The sequence below is a fragment of the Egretta garzetta genome, unplaced genomic scaffold, assembly GCF_000687185.1.
Source record: "Egretta garzetta isolate BGI_Z169 unplaced genomic scaffold, ASM68718v1 scaffold151, whole genome shotgun sequence".
NCBI classification, from domain to species: domain Eukaryota; kingdom Metazoa; phylum Chordata; class Aves; order Pelecaniformes; family Ardeidae; genus Egretta; species Egretta garzetta.
Genome location: NW_009258615.1, coordinates 4,035,629 through 4,059,366, shown reverse-complemented (window position 1 = coordinate 4,059,366; position 23,738 = coordinate 4,035,629). Strand labels below are relative to the sequence as shown.

Here is a 23,738-nt window from a genome sequence, read left to right as displayed (position 1 = left end):
AGGCAGCCGGGCTGCGTCCCCTGCCGCTCCCCTCCCGCTCGCCCCCTTCCCTCGCAGGAGCCTTCTGCGCCTAGCGCGATGGCTTTGCAAGGAAAGCCAGGCAGCAGAGCACTTCCCTCAGTGGCGGTGGTCAGACCATGACCTAACTCACCATGAACTTGGAAGGGCTTGAGATGATAGCAGTTCTGATCGTGATTGTGCTGTTTGTTAAAGTGTTGGAACAGTTTGGGCTGATTGAAGCAGGTTTAGAAGGTAAGGGGGTGCTTTGCAGTGCCTTGGCATTTTTCTGTTCTGGTTTTTCTCTTGCGGCGAGGCAAGGGGCACCTGTAAGCGGGATGTGAGGCACTACCTGAGACCCCTCCATCCAGAGCGACGTGCACAGCAGCGGCCGGGTGCTGGTGATGTTAAAGTTGGGGTGATTTTCTTTCGCAGGAAAAATAAACTGGTATCCTGAATACTGCAAGTGTAAACTCAGATCTTAAACAGAGATCAGTGCCTTAAAATCTGAATCTCTTGTTCCGGTTTTACAGCTGCAAATTTAAAGTAGAAGAGGTCGAAGCAGATTTCAGGATGTTAACGTGCAAATACAGTTCTGTTGCCTTAAAATTGCATTGTAATTGTTCAAAATTGTTTTGTAATCTATTCATGTTACCATCGTCTGTGCTGGGATTGTTATAATGTCAAGATATATATTTTATAGTATTTAAAGACCTGTTGAATATTTAATTTACTGTTAATATTTTAAAATGTGCTTGAGGAAGAACTACAGATTCAAAATAAGCAACTTGAACATTCACTTAGGGCAATCAAGTGCAAGTTTTGGTGCTTGATGCTTTGTTTATCTTAGACCACCTCCTTCCTTCTTAGCAATATTGTTTGTGTATCGAGCAGTAAAAAATGGAAAAAAAGAAGCTTACTGTGTTTTAAATGTGCTTTTTATTTGTAAAAGCTAGCGGAATATTGATTATTTTCACCATATTTCTAAAAATGCCGTTATTCTTACCATCTGAAAAGTTAGTCAAAAACCCCACTGATTGTAGCATGGCTGATAACGTCATGCTATTCATTGCACCCCAGTGTTTTATTAGGTTCCAGACTGAAATGGTCTGTTTCTCAAATATTGAAGAAATATTCTCAAATCTTCCTGTAAGCTAGCACTCGAGTACAGTGTATATACTGATGCCTGTGAAAAGGGGAACTTTGTTGACTGAGAGACTGTGGATTCATGTGTTAACGAGTAAGAATATAAGCAAAATTTGCTCCTACAAAAAGGTCAAAAGTATTGCTGTTTATGTAACCCTTTCAAGAACCCCAGTGATTTTAAATGAGGAAGTTCACTCAGCTGTTGGTCTGTGTTGCTGTCTTGTGTGGACTCGCTAGTATTGATTACAGAATCTGAAAACCCTGCAGGGACTCACAAAAATGTGTTATCATGCACATTTTTATCAAGAATTTATGTATCCATTAGAGTACATTATATTGAGTTTAAATGACAACAGAGAGATTCCTTTCAAACATATGAAATTTTGCTTTTCTTTTTGTTTAGTGTTCAATTGTAAGTAGAAATGTCAGTCAACTTGAGAAATGTTATGATAAAAGTTATCTGTGGCGTTAGAGGCTGTAGAGATTCAGGAAAAAAAAGGCGGTATTTACTTTTCAGGCTGGTCGGCAGGTTTGTGTGTGTTCTGTCGAGTCTGATTGTCACATCTGGTCGGGTTCCGTGGGAAAATGTAGCACTTCATTGCTGCCTGTACTTGCTTTTATGGCTGGAGAAGCTGATAACAGACAGACAATTAGAAATACAGTGAAGCTGCCTGTAAATGGTTGTAAGATTTCTGTAAGAAGTAAGTTTCTTTTGCATCTGCCTGTTTTGTCTGCCTCACTGGCCGAAAAATCTGGCAGTCTGCATCTGCATGGAGTCTTAAAGTTCCTTCTCACCTGGTGCAGGACAGGTTTCCAGCATGCCAGGTAGAGGAGACGACAGGAAGACATATATGCCCCGTTCCTCTGTGGAGGCCAGCTGCTGTGAATGAGATAGAAGGCACGTTACATGGGAATCAAGTCATAGATATAAAGAGTGGTGTGTGAAAGTGGGGCTGAGGTAAATTGCACAGCCTTATCAATTTGTTTTCTCATAGCTCAGGAACAGGTCAGGTTTATTCCCCATTTTTTTCTTAAACTTAAGAATTGATAAGTCGGAATTGATTCCCGTAGAAAAAAAGATGATTTATATGCTTTTACTAGGGAGGGGAAGAAATTGTTATGGTTTTAAGTATCAAGGCTATTAATTTCCACCCATGAATGAAAATTAAATGCATCATAAAACTGCAAATGTTAGAGATGTTTTTAAGTAGAATGTGGAGAAAAAATGAGTTTTACAAGTGTACTTGGACTATCCGTGTGCTATTCCAGAAATTGGTGAGGAAGTTAGTTTCAGTTTTCTGAAAATGTTTTTTGTTATAAGGACATTTGCAGTTGTCTGGGTTTGGATTTTATTTTTTTTTCTTTTCCTCAGAGGCTAGTATGTCCCAGTGAAATCTTTTTGCATGTTTCATACAAATGAATAGTTTATGGCTTACAAAACACATCCTACATCTATCTGGAAATCATCCACAGATTCAGTAATAATCTGTAACACAGTGCACCCAAAGCAGGGTGCTAAGTATGAACTTTCTAAATCATACTGAAGTTTTAGTAGAGATCTAGGTTTCAGAATTAGTCCCTGTTGTGGTAACAAAAGCTTGAGGTGAACTTATCTTCCTTCCTACACCGGTTTGTCATGATTCTTAACTTTGTGAACCACTTCCACATTAATTTGGAAGAATCTGGGGCAATTTATGTAAATTGATAGCAAAATCTCATTTTCCTCTTTTCAATGTCATAATAACGATCATGAGTGTAAGTAATACTCTGCTTTCTTCGGACTCCTCAATACAAATTATGTGTATAATACTAATAGCATGCAATTATTTTCATTATTTATGAAAATAATAAAATATTTTCAGAATAAAAATTGTATACACTTGCTTATACTTGTCTTCTGATGTACTGCACTCACTTAGATAACAGTATGCTTTCTGTGGTTTTGCCCAGTTGCCTTCAACTGCTGAGGGATTCTGTTGCTGTTGTTGTAGAAGTATTTTCAAATAGATGTTTTTAATATTGTATGACAGCTCTTAAAGTGATAAGTACCAGAATAGGTTTATACACTTTTGTAGCTTGTAGGTTGCAGAGCCTTTATCTCTAGGTTAAATACTGTTTTATGATGTATTGCACTCACTTAGGTAACAGTATGCTTTCTGTGGTTTTCCCTAGTTGCCTTTAACTGCTGAGTGGTTTTACTGTTGTAGAAGTATTTTCAAATAGATGTTTTTAATATTGTATGACAGCTTCTAAAGTGATAAGTAGCAGAACAGATTTACTTACTGTCATGGGTTGTGGATTGCATAGACTCTAGGTTAAATATTTAACTCTTTATGAATCAGGTTATGTCCTCTTTAATAAACTTTACTGATTTTTTTAAACAGTAATGTATTAGGTGTAAGGAGTAATATTTGATACCTCATGAGGAAAGTTTGTTCACACCTAGATATATATTTAAAATTAATCATATTTCTTCTGTGGCAAGTTTTTCCATTCACGTTTAACATGAGATACAAGAAATGAGCAAGTCGAATATATGGTATGTTAGGATCCTAAAATTATGCAATGTTCAGGATATCAGTTTATATGATTTCAGTATTCTTCTAGTACTTTTCTGAAAGGATTGTGATCTTCATATATAAGGATCATATGAACTTGATCAAGATACAGAAGAGGTTTTGTATGTGAATATCTTCCTTGTATGTCAATTATTCTGGGCAAATTGTTGGAGGCAACGAGGTTGAAGCATCATGAGATCAGCCCTTTCCTAAGTTAAAAAAGGTTTTGTCCTAATGTTTCTTGGGAAACCTGGATTAATTTTCAGATGCAAAATTGCTGATTAATTACATAATCAGCAAAATAAACTCCTCTTCATCAATGTAAGCATTGAAATACATCATTAGGGATAAGGTTCAGAGAAGAAATGTGAAGGATATGAGCAATCAAAATTATTTACATAAGAATACCCTGTTTGTTGGGAAATGCTCTTATAGCAGTTAGTACCTCTAACAGGAAAAAAAAAAGGCATAGAAGTACTCATATATGTTACTGTGATATGTGGTTGCCATGTTTCTATATTATTGATATCTGTCAAATCTCCTTGCGTAGGAGCCCTGAGAGCAGCGGTAGTAGAACTTTAGAGCTAAAATTGTAATAACTGAGTTAAATTACTTAAACATTTGATTCCTCTAAAATGTCGAAGCAGCTTCTGATCCTATTTTAATAATCCTGGCTATTGACAACTTTACATTCAACAGAGCAAAACCACGGACACATAGGGAGTTGCTTCTGATATTTACAACTGGTTTTGACAAGGACTGGATATGACTGGAAACAAGGCTGAGGTTACTGGTGGTTGCTCTGAAATTAGCAGCTGCTGAAGCTGTTTTGTCATCCAGGCTATGATCTGCTGGGAATTTCAACATTTCCACAGTGATGTCCCTCTTCACAGTGTTGTTCAAGGGTGGAAGCAGAGGAATATTCATTTCAGAGGATTCATAATCAGTAGCACTTCATACTAGAAATAGCTTGTAATAAACATAGGGGCTTTTCTGCCATTTTCTTAAGATCAGTCTTGATGTCAAAGAGAGCTATGCACAGAATTATGAAGTACGAAAGCAATCGTGGACCAATATGTGAAATGATTAGCTTGAGCTGACAGTGTGCAAAAGAAAAGAGATGATAGAAATGTTAATATTAGCAATCTCAGGCATTCCTTAGAAGTAATTTGTTCAATTAAGTCTTCGTATATTACAAGATAAATTGAATTAAAACAGCTGTTGAAACAACTACTCAGATGTGTGTGAGTGAGCAGTAGATAGAAATCTTTAACACGGAACTGCAGTGAAGTTTTCCTTGATTAAATATTTCTGCTCAAACAGCACAGGCAAGTCATTTGTAGACAGCAGCGTGTATTGTAGTTGATTTGGAGCTATGCACATGTGAGCACCTCCCCAGGCTGTGCATCCTGCGTGACTGGTCAGCAGGCCACTACTGGGCAGAATGAATGAGAGGAAAGCTCTTCCCCTTCTGGTTTTTTTTTTTTTTTTTCATACTAGAAGCCTCAGGTTCTGGGTACAGTTCTAAAAAATCAGAAATAGGCAGGTAAGAAAAGAAATGTCCTAGCCCATGGAATTCGTAATAGGTGCCTTCAGCCCTTGGTTGTCTGCTTTAAGCAGTCTGACAGCTCTGAAGCATCCTCTGAAGGCTGGTCCATTTTTGGTGAAAAATCTTCTGGTATTCCCAGGTCAGTGTCTGCTGAAGAGTTCCTTTTCTCAATACTAATTGTCACTCTCAATGATGATGTGCTTGTCTAGTGCTTTACATCCATAGACATCAAAGTAGGTAAATGCTGTAACTGCAGATGAAGAGATGTCAAAGAAATAGAGGGATAAAGATCACTACAGTCTGTATCGCTACAATCCCTTTTGCAAACTTACTTACATTTTATAATTAACCTTTTTTTCTAAAAAGAACAAAAATATTAGACCCAAATAAGCAGAGAGCAGATCAGAGAAATCTCAGCTTTCCTCTGCGGTGAGTAGTTGTGATGCAGTTCATTAACACAAGGGTCTCATTTTTGTGGTTATTAGTTATCTCATAGAGAATGGGACTTTGAATAAATGGAAATTGTCTCAACTACTATGAAATGGAAGAATACTAGAACCTTATTGCTCGGTTTTACTCTTCTGTAATTTTAGGTGATAATCTAGAGAATTTTATGAGAATAACCTGTGTATGAGAAAGAGAAGGGATTCTGGTCTGCTTTATCTGTGCTCTTGCCTAGAAAGGTTGGACCAGATGATCCAGAGAAGAGCAACAAAGCTGTTGAGGGGTCTGGAGCACAAGTCTTATGAGGAGCAGCTGAGGGAACTGGGGTTGTTTAGTCTGGAGAAGAGGAGTCTGAGGGGAGACCTTATCGCCCTCTACAACTACCTGAAAGGAGGCTGTAGTAATGTGAGTGTTGGTCTCTTTTGCCCAGTAACGGGCGATAGGATGAGGGGAAATGGCCTGAAGTTGCGCCAAGGCAGGTTTTGTTTAGACATTCGGAAAAATTTTTTCACTGAAAGGGTTATCAAGCATTGGAACGGGCTGCCCAGGGATGTGGTTGAGTCCCCGTCCCTGGAGGTATTTAAAAGATGGGTAGACGAGGTGCTTAGGGACATGGTTTAGTGGTGGGATGGCAGTGTTAGGTTAATGGTTGGACTTGATGATCTTTAAGGTTTTTTCCAACCTAAGCGGTTCTATGATTCTGTGATCCTTGGAGGTCCCTTCCAACCTGGTTTTCTATGATCCTATGATGATTCTATGATCTCTCCCAAGGAGACAATTTCTGATATTTACTTTGCCTACTTCCTACTGGCTACTCAATATAGAATTTATATTTTCAAAGTATGTGTTTATTTATTTGTTTTGAATAAGTTAGCGTTACATACCTACTGCCAAAGAGCCACTGTAAGCAAAGGAAAATTATATACCACACAGTGTTTGCCTGTCACTGTGAATGCCTTTACTTTTACATATTCTCCACAAGGCTGAATTACCTGTTAATTAAAATCTATAAATGCCCTCTAGTTACATTTATTGACTCTCTTTTTTGACTCTTTCAGTATCTTAGCTATCAGTAAATGTGGGTGGTGCAAATCGAAATATGCACAATTTCTACCAAGTTTTGAGAACTTCCATTACTTTTCAGTACTTAAGGCTGAAATAGCAAAAAAAAAAAAAAATCAAAGTCTTTTTTAATGGTCAAAACCCAATAAAACTGAATTGATGTTATGGATTTTTTTAAGCAAGATATTTAAAGCCAATTAGTTTCATGGTCTACTGAGTAGAAGAGTAAACATTTTCTAAGAACACAGTTCTGTCAATGATTAGGGGAAAAATGGCATACTGAACTTGGTATGCAGAAGAAAATAACCTGAATAGTGAAACCAGGTGTAGCCATTCTGTTTAGAAGTATATTAGTGCCAATAATACTTTCTGCACTTTTTTTTCCTGTAGAATTCAAAATGTTTTACACAGTAAATAACATTATCTTCTGATGTATGCAAATATATCAGGAAAATGAAGCCAGAGAGCAGTAAATTGCACAAGTTGATCCATGAAGTTAAAAGGAGTTGTCAGATCATGTGCTTTAAATTCCTGTATGCTACGGGGCAATAACTTCCATCCATTGGCTTTCTTGATGAACCCTATAGCATGTTTAGACTAAACCATGAAATGCATTTGGTGAAAGGAGAGACCAAGTGAGCACAAGTGATCTTTTTTATTTGGGATCTATGCACTAAGGTCAGTGATATTCTCAAATTGTGAAAGTTTTAGGCTTTCTAAAGTTAGGTGGGGTCAATCCAAAACCTTGACATGTTCTGAAGATGACAAGAGAAGAAGGAGTAATCACTTCATTTCACAATTTCTTCCTTATTGCTATTGTTAAAAAACAGTGTCTGATTCAATTTTTTTCCCCTTATCTTCACCTAGTGAGTTATGTTTGTTTCTCTGCATCACTCCCAGATTTACCCTCCCTTTTAAGTAGGCAGTACATGTTTTCTGGGCATTAGCTCTGTGTCAGTCACTTGGGATGTGTCTCAGAAATCCGGAAGATCAACTGCACTTGCTATGCCATCTCTGTGATGCTATTCTTGTTAATATGCTTTCTTTTCTTCCTAATGCATTTTAGAAATAACCAACCCAAATATAAACTCTGAAAGTTTATCCACAGCTCTTTAGGCCTTTCAGTAATGGATTTTCTCCTTTGCCTTCAGTTTCCTATGTAAGTTTTCTATCATTGTAATTCATTCTGATTGTTATTTCCCTTTTTTCCGTGTGTTTGCTATTACTCTCACATTTATAACTAATGTAGCTACTGTACCTCAGAAGGAAAATGAGGTTTTAACCAAAACTTCTATCTTTATTGCTGAATTGCAACATTTTGGCAATCTAATGCATCTTAGTATAGAATTCCTAATTTTTATTATATTTTTCTGTCTGATATTCTCATGACTCAAAATATTCCTCAGCTTCAGAAAGTCAGGCTTGTTGACACACCAAGGATGTATGGATTTAGATATATTAGATACACACACTTTGAATTCAGACTGTGTTCATTTTTCTCACGTACAATGCCAAGAGGTGCTCGCTTTGGCCCTTACGCCCTTATGTTAACTTCCAGTCCAGTTTTGACCTCGTGTCTTTCTAGTTTAAGGATATTTAAAATACAAATTATATAATATTTAGCTTGATGTGTCTTTTATTAGAAAATAGTAACCCCAAATTTTAAGAACTTTTATTTCATGTGGTTTCAAGCTGGTGTCTCCCTAACATCACAGATAACATACATCATTGTATTCTGTAATTTGATAAGATTGCTGTGAAAACCCTTACTGGCTTTTGGTAGGTCCTTGCATTGCTGTGATAAGCTTTGCATTCTGATTAATTCAGTATGCTAGTTGGTTTGGCTAATCTCTGACCAATATACTATCTTCTGCTCCATGATCTGATTGAGGTAGACCCATGTGGATCAACATCACAATAATCACATTAAAAATGGCTTATTTCCAGTTATTTTACCTTCTCATGCTCTTGCTTGTGGAGTAAGAAAGAATAGTTGAATTTTCCCAGGTTTTTTTCAGTTACCTGATCAGGTCAGTTAAATTTGCTAAGTCGTTTTAGTCCTATGTGTTCTTATATCAAAGGTGAAAGATTAAGCAGCATCACTGAAAGTGTGGTAGAAAGCCTTATTATTTCATGTTATACTTTATCATGTTGCCCTGTGAGTCCTTCCTGAATTCTCCGCCCAAATTTCTTCATATAAAATTACAAATTATTATATATCTTCTTAAGGTAATAAAGAAGATCTTGTGGTTTAGATATTTTTTTTCTTTTTGTAGGAGACTTCTACCTTTAGCTATCTGACCTGTTTCTCTGGTAGCTATTGATGGATTGTTCAGCACCTGCTAGAAATTTCAGTGCAGTCAGGCTCAATGCTGCCTAAATCTAATGAGGCTGATGATTTAATCTGATATAACATCTCTGGTTTTGATTTTTGCAGTCATATTCCCCGCTGGTATCTCTAGAAGTAATTTCTGATTGTAGTTCAATCTTTATTTCTGATAGTTCTTACTGTCATCTTCTGATAGCACTACAGAAGCATTAATATATATGCTTCTCCAGGCAGATTTTCTTTTTTGGATCAATAGGATCAATAGTCCAAAAATTATTATTCTTCAAACAGACTGATAAAACTTGGATCATCCAAAGCAGGCCACAACAGCTATCTTCTCATTGTTGATAATGAAAGATAATAGAAAAAAATAGATTAAATTACATGAATACCCATTTATTAATGAGATATTTATTTACCAGTAGTTATATCAAAGTTGTTGTAGGAAATATTGTGTACTTTTACACAGAGGAAGTATGATTGTGTTTAATACTCATTGCTAACAACAAATTCTGTACAAAAAATTCCAATATAAACCTGTATGTCAGAAACAGAAAAGAGGAAGGGTTGTTGAAGTGAATTGTTTAGAACATTAAGGAAGATATCTTCACTGGATATATTCATTATGATAATACGTAACGCTCAGCAAATGTTGTAGCTATGTCAGCATAGACTCTTGTACTCCAGGGTCTACCCCTCCATCAGGAAGGTTTGATAGGGAGGTATTGGCATAGACCTGATTCATCTTCTCCTATACTTTGAGTAAATCTCATTTGGTTTCACCTTTTATGACAAACTTCACTTCCGAATTATGTTTTGTATAAAGAGCTTTATTTCAGTAACTCTGTTGGAGGGTTATTTGGTCCTGTTTTTTTGGTCCCTCTATTACCCTTTTCCACCAGAGCAACAGCTCAGAGTTCAGTGATGGCTTGCTGTGGCAAAGGCAATCATGCCATTACATACACAGCTAAAATGTTACATAATAATGTGATGAAATCATCGATGGGATTGACCAAATATAAAGATATGAGTTTCTGTGCATGTGTGTGGTGAGAGGGGAGAGAAGTAGTTCTGGAGAAGGTCCTAATGACCCACCACCCAAAACTGTAAGATATATTACTTTCAAGGTGAAGAAAAAGATGAGTTATGTGCACTATGTAAGGACTGTCAGCCTCACAGTTGCATGAATATTTGCTGGGACACTTATAAACAGAGATGCCTTTTGTGCCCCTTACATTATTCATACTCTGTCTTTCTGGCTCAGCACAAATGAATAATTGATAAGAATTGGTAAGAGACCTCTTCTTGTAGAAACTCCTCTTCTAGCTGAGTCCTCAAGAATGCCATTTTTCTACCTAAACTATCCAATTTACATAAGTAGTTGTAGGCAATACCTATACTTTTGAATACTTCAGCTCATAGGTTAGCATTGTGCCTATATTATAGTATTGTCAAAACCCTGTTGATACGAAGATTTGCATTTTCTTGAAAAACAGTCTGAGTCCACTAATGCATTATGAGGACACATATTAAAACATTCTTATTAGCTGATTTACAAATATTTCAAAGCTAATGTAATACATTTCAAGGTTAATTGCTACTATTAACTCCATTTATAAAACCCTATGCGCTTTCTTGTATTAAGGATAAATTATTGTACAAGTATGTGTATATATCTGCTGTATGCATTAGGAGTATTGGAGTAATTTTATCAAAAACTTTTTTTAACACCTTGACTGATAAGGTGAGAGAGCACATCACGTCAGTGAGGCCCAGAAATGAACTATTGTCCCCTCCCATCCTGCTTTTCAAAAGGCCTTTTCAGAAGATCAGACAGTCATCTTGGAGCTCACATGTTATTTGTTGCTTATCAGACCCATTTTTTTGGAAAATACCTGCTCAAGGATTTCAAATGCAGCAAACAAGCTATCTACAAGTTGATCTGTTCTTTTGGTAGCAGAAGCTCATACTCAATCAGCATTTTTTCTAACTGTGCCTCTGCCAAGTGATGGGGTAAGACAATTGCTGCTGGTGGAAAAAAAAATCTATATACAGCCACCTTTTGCCTGTGTCTGAGGAGCTTTCAGCAACAACAGAAACAAGATACAGCCTGCATAAGTTTCTCTGATGGTTGCAGCCCATGCTTACCTGTTGCGCTTAAAAAGCAGGCAGAGATTTATCTTGTAGTGCATGTATAATGAACTTGATATTACTGGAAAGCCCCAATTTGTGCAGATAATCCATAATGCTCATGTGCAGTAACTCTGTTTCTTTGGAAGATAAGACCGTATTCTGCTACTATAGGAGGGTGTAGTCTGTCTACTTGGAAAGTAATCTATCAGCTGAGTAAAGTCCTTGACTACTTTTTCATTAGAAAGGACTTTTTTTCACACTGAGTCAAATTTTATTTAGCCTTAGGATATACATATTGAATATTTAAAATATATTAACATGCCATCTGAGTTGCCTCCTTTGAAGTCTGAGATTTAAATTTATACTTGCAAGACAGCAAGTACCTGTACTCTCCAAAAAAATTGTTTGGCACTGAGCACCTAGCAAGATCCCAAAGACAGGAGGTGCATTGGAGGTCTGCCTTGCTTAATTTGTAACTTGCAGCTGGTGCTAAAAGGAATTTCACACAGTTTGAGTTTTCTAAATTGTTAATATATTTGAACAAAAATTACTTTAATATGTTCATTATGTATATTTTATACACCATCAATCTAGACTGTTTTAATAACTTTGAGTTTAAGACGTCTAAGACCTATTGTACAAGTCCTGCTCTTACACAAATGTGGCAATGTAAATGCTATACTTGAAAACTCTTTGGGATGCAAAGCTCAGAGTTCACATTCTGGCAAATTTTAAGTCTGGATAAGTAATTTGAAGTGAATGAGGTTACCAGAACATGAGTAATTGTTTTCAGAACTAGAGATGTATAACTGAAGGCAGGGTATGATGCTGAAATTGTTGTTTAGCAAGTTGGCAATTGAGATATAATAAAATGTAGTTAATTTGCTGACAATTAAAATTGCTGTAATAGTTCAGCAATGATAAAAATGTCATTAAGACAGGAAGGAATTTTCAGTTGGCTCAGGTGCTGACTCATTCAGTGAGAAGACATCACCTTTGAGTGATCGTTCCAAAAATCCTAATAATCTGCTAAAAGTCATACTTTAAATGTTACTTATTTTTCTCTTTGCTTCCGTACCATTCTCTTACAGGACTATTTTAAGAAGCAATCACTTTCTGAATGCTAGAATTTTTTGACTGAACCAATAATTAATAGACCTAAACCATTCCTATTTAAAAAGTAATCTCACTGTAAAAACCCAAGTTAAAGATTCATCACGACATCCGTTGACAAGCTGGCCCAGCATTTAATTGCTTTCAGTGCTAGAAGTGTGTGTCCGCTTTTGGCTTTTGTTGCTGTTTAGCTCAAGAGCTACTCATGTAATACCTTTGCCTATTCTTTGCATAATTTAAAATACTGTGTAGCATCAGATATCTTTAATCTTTGTAGATTAATTTTTAATCTGTTTTTAGGAGCTTCTTTACCCTCTTCTCTTAAAAACTAAGTAAGTAAAACTATTTTAGCACTTTTACCATTTGCTTTCTGGATTAAAAAAAAAGTTTTATTGTTCTTTTCTGAACCTTTTTCAGTTTTTAATAAACTTCTTAGGGGATTGATAATTCAAACTGGACACAAGATTCACAAGTGTTCTTAGACAGGTCAGAGGTAAGAGGTAATATCCCTGCCTTACCCATACTTGCTAATTTACCACTAACGCATCTAAGCATTAATTAGCTCATCTTATACTTTCATGTACAATAGAGATATTCACCTTAGTGATTCTACACAGAACTAAAGGCAAAGTGAATTCCTATCTTTTTCATTAGAAGAATTCATTAGAAAATCTTTGGTAATTTTATTTTTTTCCTTTGAAATAACCATATTAAATATGTGACCTTCTGTTGTGAAGCCTGGTATGGATTAGTACAAGTGTTTCACCTCCTGTGGTTTTGTTCATCTTAAATTAGCCTATCATAAAAAGTGAAATAGCATGTTGAATTAGGAGTGCTGCTTCAGAACTGTTCCATTTGTTACTGGGTTATCAAACTAACTTTTAGAAAAGATAATCTGCAGTTACTTGTCTTTATAAATATAGGTAAGTATAAAGATGTATTTTTTATTTTCCTCTTTGGAAGATCCCCATTCCTCCCATTTTTAACTTTTTTATTTCCTCTTAAAGATTTATCACTGGGAACTTTATATCTGATTATAAACCTTCAGTATCACTACTCTTAGTTTATAGAGAGATATTTTTGCAGTCACGAAAAATGGTAAAATGTAATTTTTCATGCACACATTTTTATTTTTTTAACGTTTTGTAGTGTTTTAAAGGTTTTTAAGTTCTGTAGTGAATATTTCTTGCAGTGGTGAAGTAACAAATTCAATATTGGTACATTTTCTATATTCGCTAACATTTTTAGACATCACTGTGTTAACAGGGATGTATAGAATCAGGAAGTATAGAAGTATAGTTCCAAGTACCATGCTCAATGCCTTGTGCTATCAGTATCACTTCTCGGATTAAAGCAGATTTCTTTTTTTCTTTGGGAAGTGGGGAGCTTTTTCTATTATAGTTGAAGAATAATAATGAAACTATAACTTTTCCTTATCCTAGTATTAAATGTTTTCCATTGTTTAAAATATGATGGTCTCAGTAACCAAGTACATGGTTATTTGGATGTAGTTGAAACTAATTACAGTCTTGACCTCAGCCTGTTTCTTGGAAGTGAGCTGTAATTGGCAAGTAATTCAAGACCTTGAGCACTGCCCTTGCCAGGCAGATACAAGGTGAAAAACATCCCCACTCATCCATCAGATAGCTTGTCAGTGTAAAGTCTTTTCTCAAATAATCACTGAAGGGAATGATTACCTCTCTCCAAGTCGACCACAGGTTCAGCCTGACCTGGTTTGGACTCGGATATTTTTCAGCAGTGGACAAAGCTGTGAGCAGCTGTCCTAGTGAATGGCAAAATTCTACAGGTGGTGAATCAATGCAGTTTGCAACTGTGTTTCATATTGCCATAATCTTAAGGATAAATCACTATTACCAAGTCCTTGTGCTCATGGAGGAAACACGTTTCTTTTCTAGTCATGTGACATCTTGCTTTAAGGGTAAGGGAAGTGTGGGCAATAGTGCCACAGAAATAGAAGCGTGTGCTTTGGTATCCCTTCATGCTGTGACCTGTTAGGAGTTAAATCCTCATTATACCCACAAACTTCTTCAGCATCTGTAGAAATTCTGGGATTTTCCTGACTCAAGCTGTGAGAGTGTTTCCCTCTAACTGAAAAAGGCCTTCGTAAAGATTGTACCATCAGACATCACTTAACATTGATAGTGCAGAGGTCCATTGAGTCCTGTCTTCCACTCTTGTCCACTTCACTCAACACTTAAGAATCAAACCTCTTTGGTTTTTTTTTTCCATGCTCTCATGACATCTTGAGCACCCCTAATGACTCCAGAGCCACTCTACATGCACCTGTAATTTTCATTTGCATTTCAGAATGAAAATGCATTTGTAGTTGCATTCATGGTATGGATACTCACTGGTGTCAAGAGCAGAAGAAAAGGGATGTGTGGATAATACCTGGTAAACAAACCCACAACTTCTTTTTTTTTTTTGTCTTTTTAATCTCTTTTTTTTTTTTTTCTATTAAAGTAAATTTATTTGAGAAATTGAGGGCATCCGTGAAATAGAAAGATTGGATGTTCTCACCTTTTGGCAACTGGCTTTCATGTCTCTGTAAAAAAGGGTGGGAATAATGTCAGACTCTAGGAAAATGAACATCTGTGCCCTTGGGTATATGTGATTATTATTTCTTTTTCGTCTTCACCACTTACCCTATCTCTCTCCAGGGATGCTTCCACGAGCAGGATTTAGGTAATATTCCAGTCCTAGGAACCAAATCCCCTCTCACTTTAGGAGGAAGGACATTTACAGCAGACACTTTCAGGTGCCAAAAAGGATCCACCTTGGGCCTAAAAAAGATCAATATTTTTGTTTTGAAATTTAAGTCTGAGATGATGGTACTGACAGTTACAAGTCCATTGCTTGAGGAAATAGCTGGTTTTACTATATGAACAACTTCTCTCACATACTATACATAGTAATATAATAAAGTTTAGGAAGTACTTGCAGTTTATGATGGGCCTTACCATCTGTGTCTTCCATGTCTCCAAGTGTCTTCACCAGTGCTCTGGAAGTATGATTCAGATGGAAAGAGTTGACAGTTTCTTGGTGAAAGTCAAAAAGGTTACAGGAGCTCTCTATACTGTTAGTACAATATTACTAGTAAGATTTCTTCATTACTATTACTAGTTAGAGTGCTTCATGAACTTTCCTACAGCTGGATGCCACATGTCTTGGGACAATTTTCAAATGCTGAAAGGTCCTAAACCATCTAGGAGAATCAAGGTTTTAATGGTTTAACTAGCTTCATGGGGTTGTACTGCGGCATATTCTAAGGTTATGCTCTATACCACATTGTATGTGCATTGCATGTAATTGTGACTCCAGCTTTATTGTATCATAAAAATTTTGGGAGTCTGTGTATCGCTGCTGCTCTTGTCAATTATTTAATTTATACACTGGCAAAATGTCAGCACTTGGAATTATTTAAGTGGCAATTTTCTTTCAAATTCAGTCATTTACTTCCAATCCTAAACTCTTTGGTTTTGGACTAAGAAACTTAATCTGGCAGGCCCTTGAGAAATCCCGCCTACATTTTGCAGGGCTTCAGCATGTGTAAACTTCATATTCTGTCAGGTAGCACGAACAACATGGAATGTTTCCTTAAGGAATTCATGCCCTACACCCTCTTAGCTTGCTCCAGTCTGGTGGATGTGGTGGAACAATGATAGCAGTAACCCTGCGGTGAATTTGTGTCCTGACAGTCACTTCAAAGAGAAAGAAAGGTTATTTAGCAGTACAGGTAAGCAAGTAAGAATTTTTTTGTTCCTCAGACATTTGAAGATGTAACTGAGGTTCAGCTAGAAATCCTCCAAAGTGTAACATGCAGATGGATTTAGGGAACACAGCTTGCTAAATCACTGTTCAGTATTAATCCATTAGCCTATGGCTGCCTGCTTGATGTGGCAAAGACATTAACAATATAGATAATGACATCCATAATGCATTTGGAAATGCATCCAAAACAGTTACATTTGGGATAGTGGCTTTGTACTGTTTAGAGTAACTAAGTAACTTAGAGTTGAGATATGTGTTTGCAAAATCCGGTCTCCTCTGAGCCTCCTTTGTGGTTTATCTACTGCAATTTGCAGTTTTTGTTTAGGTCTATGAGCACTGATATTTTTCCTGTGCTTTCCTTTGAGATCCTAGCTCTGTGTTTGCTGTAGTATAAATCTTGATGGTTTGTACCTTACATGACATCTGTTCTGGCTGCCCAGTTTAAAGAATGCTTCCATAACCTGACTTACCAGTTTTTGTATCCTGCAGCTTCACAAGGGCTGCAGCCTTTAGCTGCAGCCTTTAGCTACACCAGATATGGTTCAAGCACAAATCATTCTCTAATACAGGGTTTAACTAGTTTTATTCTAAGATGACCTCTGATGGTTTTATCTGCTGTACTTTCACAGCCATAGTCACATGAATATGATCACTGGACTTTTTGGTTGATTTGCCTTGTGTTTACCTATAACATTTATTTTGGGCAATAATTGCCCACAATTTGGCAATAGTTGCTTAATGACAGGAATATAGCCCACTGCTGATCATCTGGGAGCAAATGTGTGTAGAACAGAAACTGGTGATGGAGTGCATAGGCAGAACAGGTTTCCTTTCCACAGACTGTTTATCAGAATTGATTGGAGAAAGTGTAACTTTCAAGCTACCCCAAGCAAGTATTAGGAAGAAGATGCTTCAAATTCAGTTGGGTTTCAATGAGCAAAACCACTATATTCAAAAATAATAGATATTTGGGTCACTCCAAAGGACCATCTCATCTGGGAGCCTGTCTCTGACAATGGTGTACTGAGCTCAGAGAAACATGTATGCTAGTCTTACTAATTCTCCAGGCTTGTCTTAAGTGTTGGTGTTACATTTGCTGCCTTCCATTTATCTGGCTTAAGAAACATTCTATAGACAATATAGTCAGTATAGATTTTGTAATTTTGTACTAGAGTTCCCACTATATCCCCCCAAAATATAATGATGCATCCCAACAAAGAGGAAGTCAGGCAAAACCACCATGAGGCCTGCATGAATGAACAAGGAGCTCCCGGCCAAACTCAAACACAGAAAGGAAGCCTACAGAGGGTAGAAGCAAGGACAGGTAGCCTGGGAGGATGTCATGGTTTACCCCCAGCCAGCAACTAAGCACCACGCAGCTGCTCATTCATTCCCTGCTCCCAGTGGGGTAGGGGAGAGAACTGGAAGAGAAAACCCGAGGGGTGAGATAAGAACAGTTTAATAATAGAAATAAAATGAAGTAAAATAGCAGTAGTAATAATGCTACTGTTATAATAATAATAATATACAAAGCAAGTGATGCACATTGCAATTGCTCACTACCCGCTGACGGATGCCCAGCCCGTTCCCGAGCAGCAATTGCAGTCCTCCCCCCACCCCCCAGCCAACTCCCCCTGAACATGATGTCATATGGTCTGGAATAGCCCTTGGGCCAGTTGGGGTCAGCTGTCCTGGCTGTGCCCCCTTCTAGCTTCTTGTGCCCCTGGCAGAGCAGGAGAAGCTAAAAGTCCTTGACTGGTGTAGGCACTGCTTAGTAACAACTTGAACATCAGGTTGTTACCAACATTCTTCTAGTACTAAATCCAAAACACAGCACTATACCAGCTACCAGGAAGAAAATTCTATCCCAGCCGAAACTAGGACAGAGAAGTACAGAGAAGTTGCCCGAGCATCCAGGGATCAGGTTAGGAAAGCTAAAGGCTTGATAGAATTAAATCTGGCCAGAGACATCGAGCACAACCTATATGTACCTATAGAAAAGCTTCTATAGGTACATCAGTGATAAAAGGAAGACTAGAGAAAATGTGGGCCCTCTCTGGAAGGAAATGGGAGACCTGGTTACCTGGGATACGGAGAAGGCTGAGGTATTCAACAACTTTTTTGCTTGTCTTCACTGGCCAGTGCTCAAGGCACACCACCCAAGCTGCAAAAGGCAAAGGTAGGGACTAAGAGAATGAAGAACCACCTACTTTAGGTGAAGATCAGTTTTGAGACCATCTAAGGAATCTGAAGGTGCACAAGTCTATTGGACCTGTTGAGATGCATCCATGGGTCCTGAGAGAACTGGTAGATGAAGTTAGTAAGCCACTATCCATCATATTTAAAAAGTCATGGCAGTCCTGTGAAGTTCCCATTGACTGGAAAAGGGGAAACATAACCCCCATTTTTAAAAAGAGAAAAAAGGAAGACCCGAGGAACTACAAGCCAGTCAGTCTCACCTCTGTGCCTGGCAAGATCCTGGAAAATATGCAAAGAAGCATGGAAAATAAGGAGGTGATTGGTGAAAGCCAGACATGGCTTCACTAAGGGCGAATCATGCCTGACAAATTTGGTGGCCTTCTACAATAGGATTACAGCATTTGTGGATAAGGGAAGAGCAAATGGCATCATCTACCTGGACTTGTGTGAAGCATTTGACACTGTCCCACACAACATCCTTGTCTCTAAATTGGAGACACATGGATTTGATGGATGGACAACTTGGTGGATAAAGAACTGGCTGGATGGTTGCACTCAAAGAGTTGTGGCCAACAGCTCAATATCCAAGTGGAGACCAGTCGTGAGTGGCATTCCTCATGGGTCAGTATAGGGACAGGTGCTGTTTAACATCTTTGTCAGCGACATGGACAGTGAGATTGAGTGCACCATCAGCAGGTTTTCTGACAACACCAAGCTGTGTGGTGTGGTCAGCGGGTTGGAGGAAAGGGTTGCCATGACAGGCTTGAGAGGTGGGCCCATGCTAACCTCATGAAGTTCAACAAGGCCAAGTGCAAGGTCCTGCACATGGATCAGGGCAATCCCAAGCACAAATACAGGCTGGGTTGAGAATGGATTGAGAGCAGCCCTGAGGAGAAGGACTTGTGGGTGTTGGGTGACGGGAAGCTCAACATGACCTGGCAATATGTGCTTGCTGCCCAGAAAACCAACCATATCCTGGCATCAAAAGAAGCATGATGAGCAGATCAAGGGAGGTCATTCTCCCCATCTACTTTGCTCTGGTGAGACCCCACCTGGAGTACTGCATTCATCTCTGGGGCCCCCAACATAAGAAGGGCATGGACCTGTTGGAGCGAGTCCAGAGGAGGCCCACAAAGGTGATCCGAGGGCTGGAGCACCTCTCCTGTGAAGACAGGCTGAGAGAGTTGGGGTTATTCAGCCTGGAGAAGAGAAGGCTCCAGGAAGACCTTATAGCAACCTTCTGGTACCTTAAGGGAGCCCACTAGAAATCTGGAGACGGACTTTTTACAAGGGCATGTAGTGGTAGGACAAGGGGTGATGGCTTTAAACTGAAAGAGGGTAGATTTAGATTAGATATAAGGAAGAAATTCTTTATGATGAGGGTGGTGAGGCACTGGAGCAGGTTGCCCAAAAACCTGTGGATGCCCCATCCCTGGAAGTGTTCAAGGCCAGGTTGGATGGGGCTTTGAGCAACCTTGTCTAGCAGAAGGTGTCCTTGCCCATGGCAGGGGAGTTGGAACTGGATGATCTTTAAGGTCCCTTCCAACCCAAACCATTCTGTGATGCTAACTAAATGGATAATCCTGCTTGCTACAACTTACTACTACTCATTTGTTTCATTGTTACAATACCTTTTTTACTGATGCTTTGTCTGAATTCAGGCTGTGCCTTCCTTAAATATGCAGTCTCTCATACTCATCCTTTTTAAGCAGAATCTTCAGCATAGGATATTTCTTAACCTTTCATGTTCTGAATTATTGTAACTACTTGCAATAATGTTCTCTTAGAAATGTCCTGTATGGAAAATTTTTTTCCATCTATACAAAGCAACAATAGAGGTAATGCCAGGAAAGCAAGGCTGCTCATGTGGCAAACTAAAAGTGCAGACCAAACATACTGGTGAGTCAATCCGTGCTGCGGAGTCTCTGCTTTCCATTTCTCATAAATGCCCCCCGCCGTCCAACAACAACGCTGCAATACCACATTCAGTTCATCTACATGTGGCTAGCAAATATCTTTTACTCCCATCTCTGGTTTAGATCTTCTTTGGTTATGTTTTTGGACAGTATTTTACAACAGCAACGGTAGTGTTATTTGTTCTCAGTATTAATCACTGGGAGTAATTAATTTTCATCGAAGCAGCTCAGAACTATTCTCCAAAGCAGAGTCTGAGAGGAATTTAAAACTGCCCATGCTCTTCTAGTGTAGAAATGTATACCATTCTGCTATTGGCTTTTTGGGGTCTTTAGTAGATCACCTGGGACAGTGGGACTAAAACAGCTGCAAAAGTCAATTATTTTTGATAAGAAACTTTTTCTTTATCACAGGAATAAATAATGGCATGTTTGTCCCCTAAGGAATTTGTATTGGCTAATTCGGACATTGTGATTTCCCAAAAAATTGTTACCCGCTGTAACAGGATCTGGTGCTCTTGCATCTAACAGGCATAAACATACTCTTTGGAAAACTTCCTTTTTAATGTTTCTATCTATTACAACCCTTTAGCTAGTTAGCCAGTTTCTTTAAAGGTGCTCAAAGGCAGGGCTTTGCATTAAGCAAATGGATAGAGCAGAACTGGAGATCCTAGGAAGAGTGTCTGTGGAACAGCGTGGTCTTAGGAGCAGCAGATGTCCAGAAACTCTGATTTACTACCATCGATAAAAAGATAAAACCAGGACTTCCCCTAGAATTTTGTACCCTGTAAGCAGCTTTTCTGACAAACAAAAAGATCTCCACTGATGTTCTGTTGCTGGTAGTTCTGTTTGAGGAAGAGGGAATGTATACTGAAACTATGAAAAGGCTACCAAAAATTAAGCAGAAACCAGTGGTAACTTTGGATATACTAGTCTGACTCCAAAACACAGCATTCTAACTAAAAATCTCAACGTATGATTGCTGTATAAAACTCATGAAGGTTTCATAGATTTCATAGTAAGTTTGGGGTTTTTGCAATAAAATCTCGTAAGAGCTCCACTCTGTGCAGCAGTTACTGTATTTCCAATATATCTTTATAGAAGTAATTGCTCAGTGTTTGCAATAAAAAGGAGATTTTTATCCTGGTATGCCTTGCAAGTGATGTATAATGCATGATAAAGGGATTGCTTTATAAAGGAATCTCCTTCACATCAGAGCCTAACATGTAATTATCCATTAGAGAAATTGAAAAGCAATTGCTGGCCTGCACATTTCGGTCCTCCTCTGTTACTCAACAGTCACATTTGGTTTTTAATTGCTAATTTTCTTCTGTCTTCTTTTGGCACAACCATTATATTTCTTATTCTCATCATCCCATTTTGGTCTGTTTTCTACCCTAAAGCACATACAATTTTTTCAGCAGTTTAGTGTAACTGGTTATTAGCTTTTTTCTCTTCTGTACAGCTTTATGAAGATTCAGCAGGCTTGCTCAGAAAACCAGGTTGTAATCTGCCTCTTATTTTCAAGGTCATTACAACTGAAAAGACATCTCTGGCTTTCTAGCAGGTTTCTTCATTTGTATGTATCATGCAGGTGGGACCCCTCCAAAAGCGATTTCTAAAGTGCAGCACAATTTTGGTTCTAAATAATACATTAATTAGTATCTTCAGATAAAAATATATATTTTGGTCTTGTTATATGTAATTAAAACAAGCATTGCATTTTTTCTTCTTTCTTAAGTGTTTCCATTCTAGGCTGCAGGTAAAGTCTCTGTGTTCTTAGTAGCATTAATGGCAGGATTCTGAAATTGGAAATACCTTCAGTATTAGCTCTTTTCAACCTGGAAATACTTTGCATATTTAGAAAGGATAGGATGGAGAGAGGAAAGTAAGAAACTGGGAGGCATCGAAGCAGACATTTCACTATCTTGAATTTTCTGTGACTAAATGCATATTTTCTAAAGTAAAAAGCAAAGTCTGGCAAAATCCTCTGGTAAATTTAGTCTGATATTCAGTATATCCTGTGATTATTTCCCCGCTGTGCTTTAATAGTGACTCCAAGTTTAAAACAAAAAGCAATATAAGCAGTTTGAGATTTAATCTAAAAGGAGAAAAGCATGTGATTTAACATGACAGCATGATGTGCTGGAGTGGCAAAATGTGTACTAAGGAAAGTCATACTTTGGTAAGCACAAGTGTTTGTGTCTGTGTTGTTAGAATAGAAGAATGTTAGAAAGAGACCTGGTCATATAAAAAAAAATTACATAACACTCCCACAGTTTGAGTGCATATGTAGGTTACTTTTCTCAGCACAGCAAAATTTCTAGTTGTTATAGATAATATTTTCTTTTGCTTCTTAATCTTATACATTCAGTAGTGAATTACAGAATAACACATATTTCAGTGCAAATAAAAGAACAATTTCTACTTATGACCCTACAGAATTCCTTCAGAGAACGCTTTTTTTTATAAGGCTCTTCAATATTTGCTTGAGAAAAAAAATGGTGTTCCAAACATTATAGACATTTAACAGTTATTTGGTACATATGGCTGTTAAAGCTGTTCAACAAAGTACTTGTCAAATTGAGGTCTTCATACGTTGCTAACTCCTAGTATGTTTAAAGTGTGTATTTACTACTGTAGTGTCTGTATTTACTAAATGAAATATATTTCTTTAAAAGACAGAATAAAGCATAATTATAGTTCATGTCAGTTTGACATTTTGTGATTTATCACAGAAATAATGCAGGTTACTATTTTGGAGCTAGTCTGAAGCAGAAACTATTCTATTGAGTCTGGAAGAAGTACTAAGTACCAGGGGCTGCTGAGTCATATCAAGAAAAACCTGTATCGTTAATTGCCATTACGTAGATCTCTATGGGTCTTCTATGTGGGATATTGAATGCAACATGTATTCCAGAAATCAGAATGTGCAGCTTAAGGTTTAACTGAGTGTGTCTGTCATATGGATTTGGATAAAGGTGAAGGAAATTTGCCAAGCCACTCTCTATCATTTATCAGCAGTCCTGGATAACAGGGGAGGTCCCAGATGACTGGAGGTTGGCAAATGTGACGCCTATCTTCAAGAAGGGCCGGAAGGAGGATCCGGGGAACTACAGACCTGTCAGCCTGACCTCAGTACCAGGGAAGATTATGGAGAGGTTCCTCTCGAGTGTGCTCACCAGGCACATGGAGGACAATCAGGGGATCAGGCCCAGCCAACATGGGTTCATGAAAGGCAGGTCTGATTTCCTTCTGTGACCAGGTGACCCACCTGGTAGATGAGGGAAAGGCTGTGGATGTTGTCTACCTGGACTTCAGCAAAGCCTTTGACACAGTCTCCCATAGCATTCTCCTGGAGAAGCTGGCAGTTCATGGCCTAGATGGGTGTACACTTCGCTGGGTTAAAAACTGGTTGGATGGCTGAGCCCAGAGAGTCGTGGTGAATGGAGCTAAATCCAGTTGGCAGCCGGTCACAAGCGGTGTCCCCCAGGGCTCAGTTC

General features: G+C 38.1%; 1 protein-coding gene across 1 annotated transcript in view; it reads left to right on the top strand.

Annotated features, from left to right (window-relative positions):
• The first annotated feature begins 152 nt into the window (after positions 1–152).
• Positions 153–23,738, top strand: part of KCNIP4 (potassium voltage-gated channel interacting protein 4) — a 231,264-nt gene continuing 207,678 nt past the window's right edge. The window contains exon 1 of the mRNA XM_009648034.2: positions 153–252. Coding sequence (XP_009646329.1) covers positions 153–252 — 100 coding nt within the window. The remainder of the gene's footprint in view (positions 253–23,738) is intronic.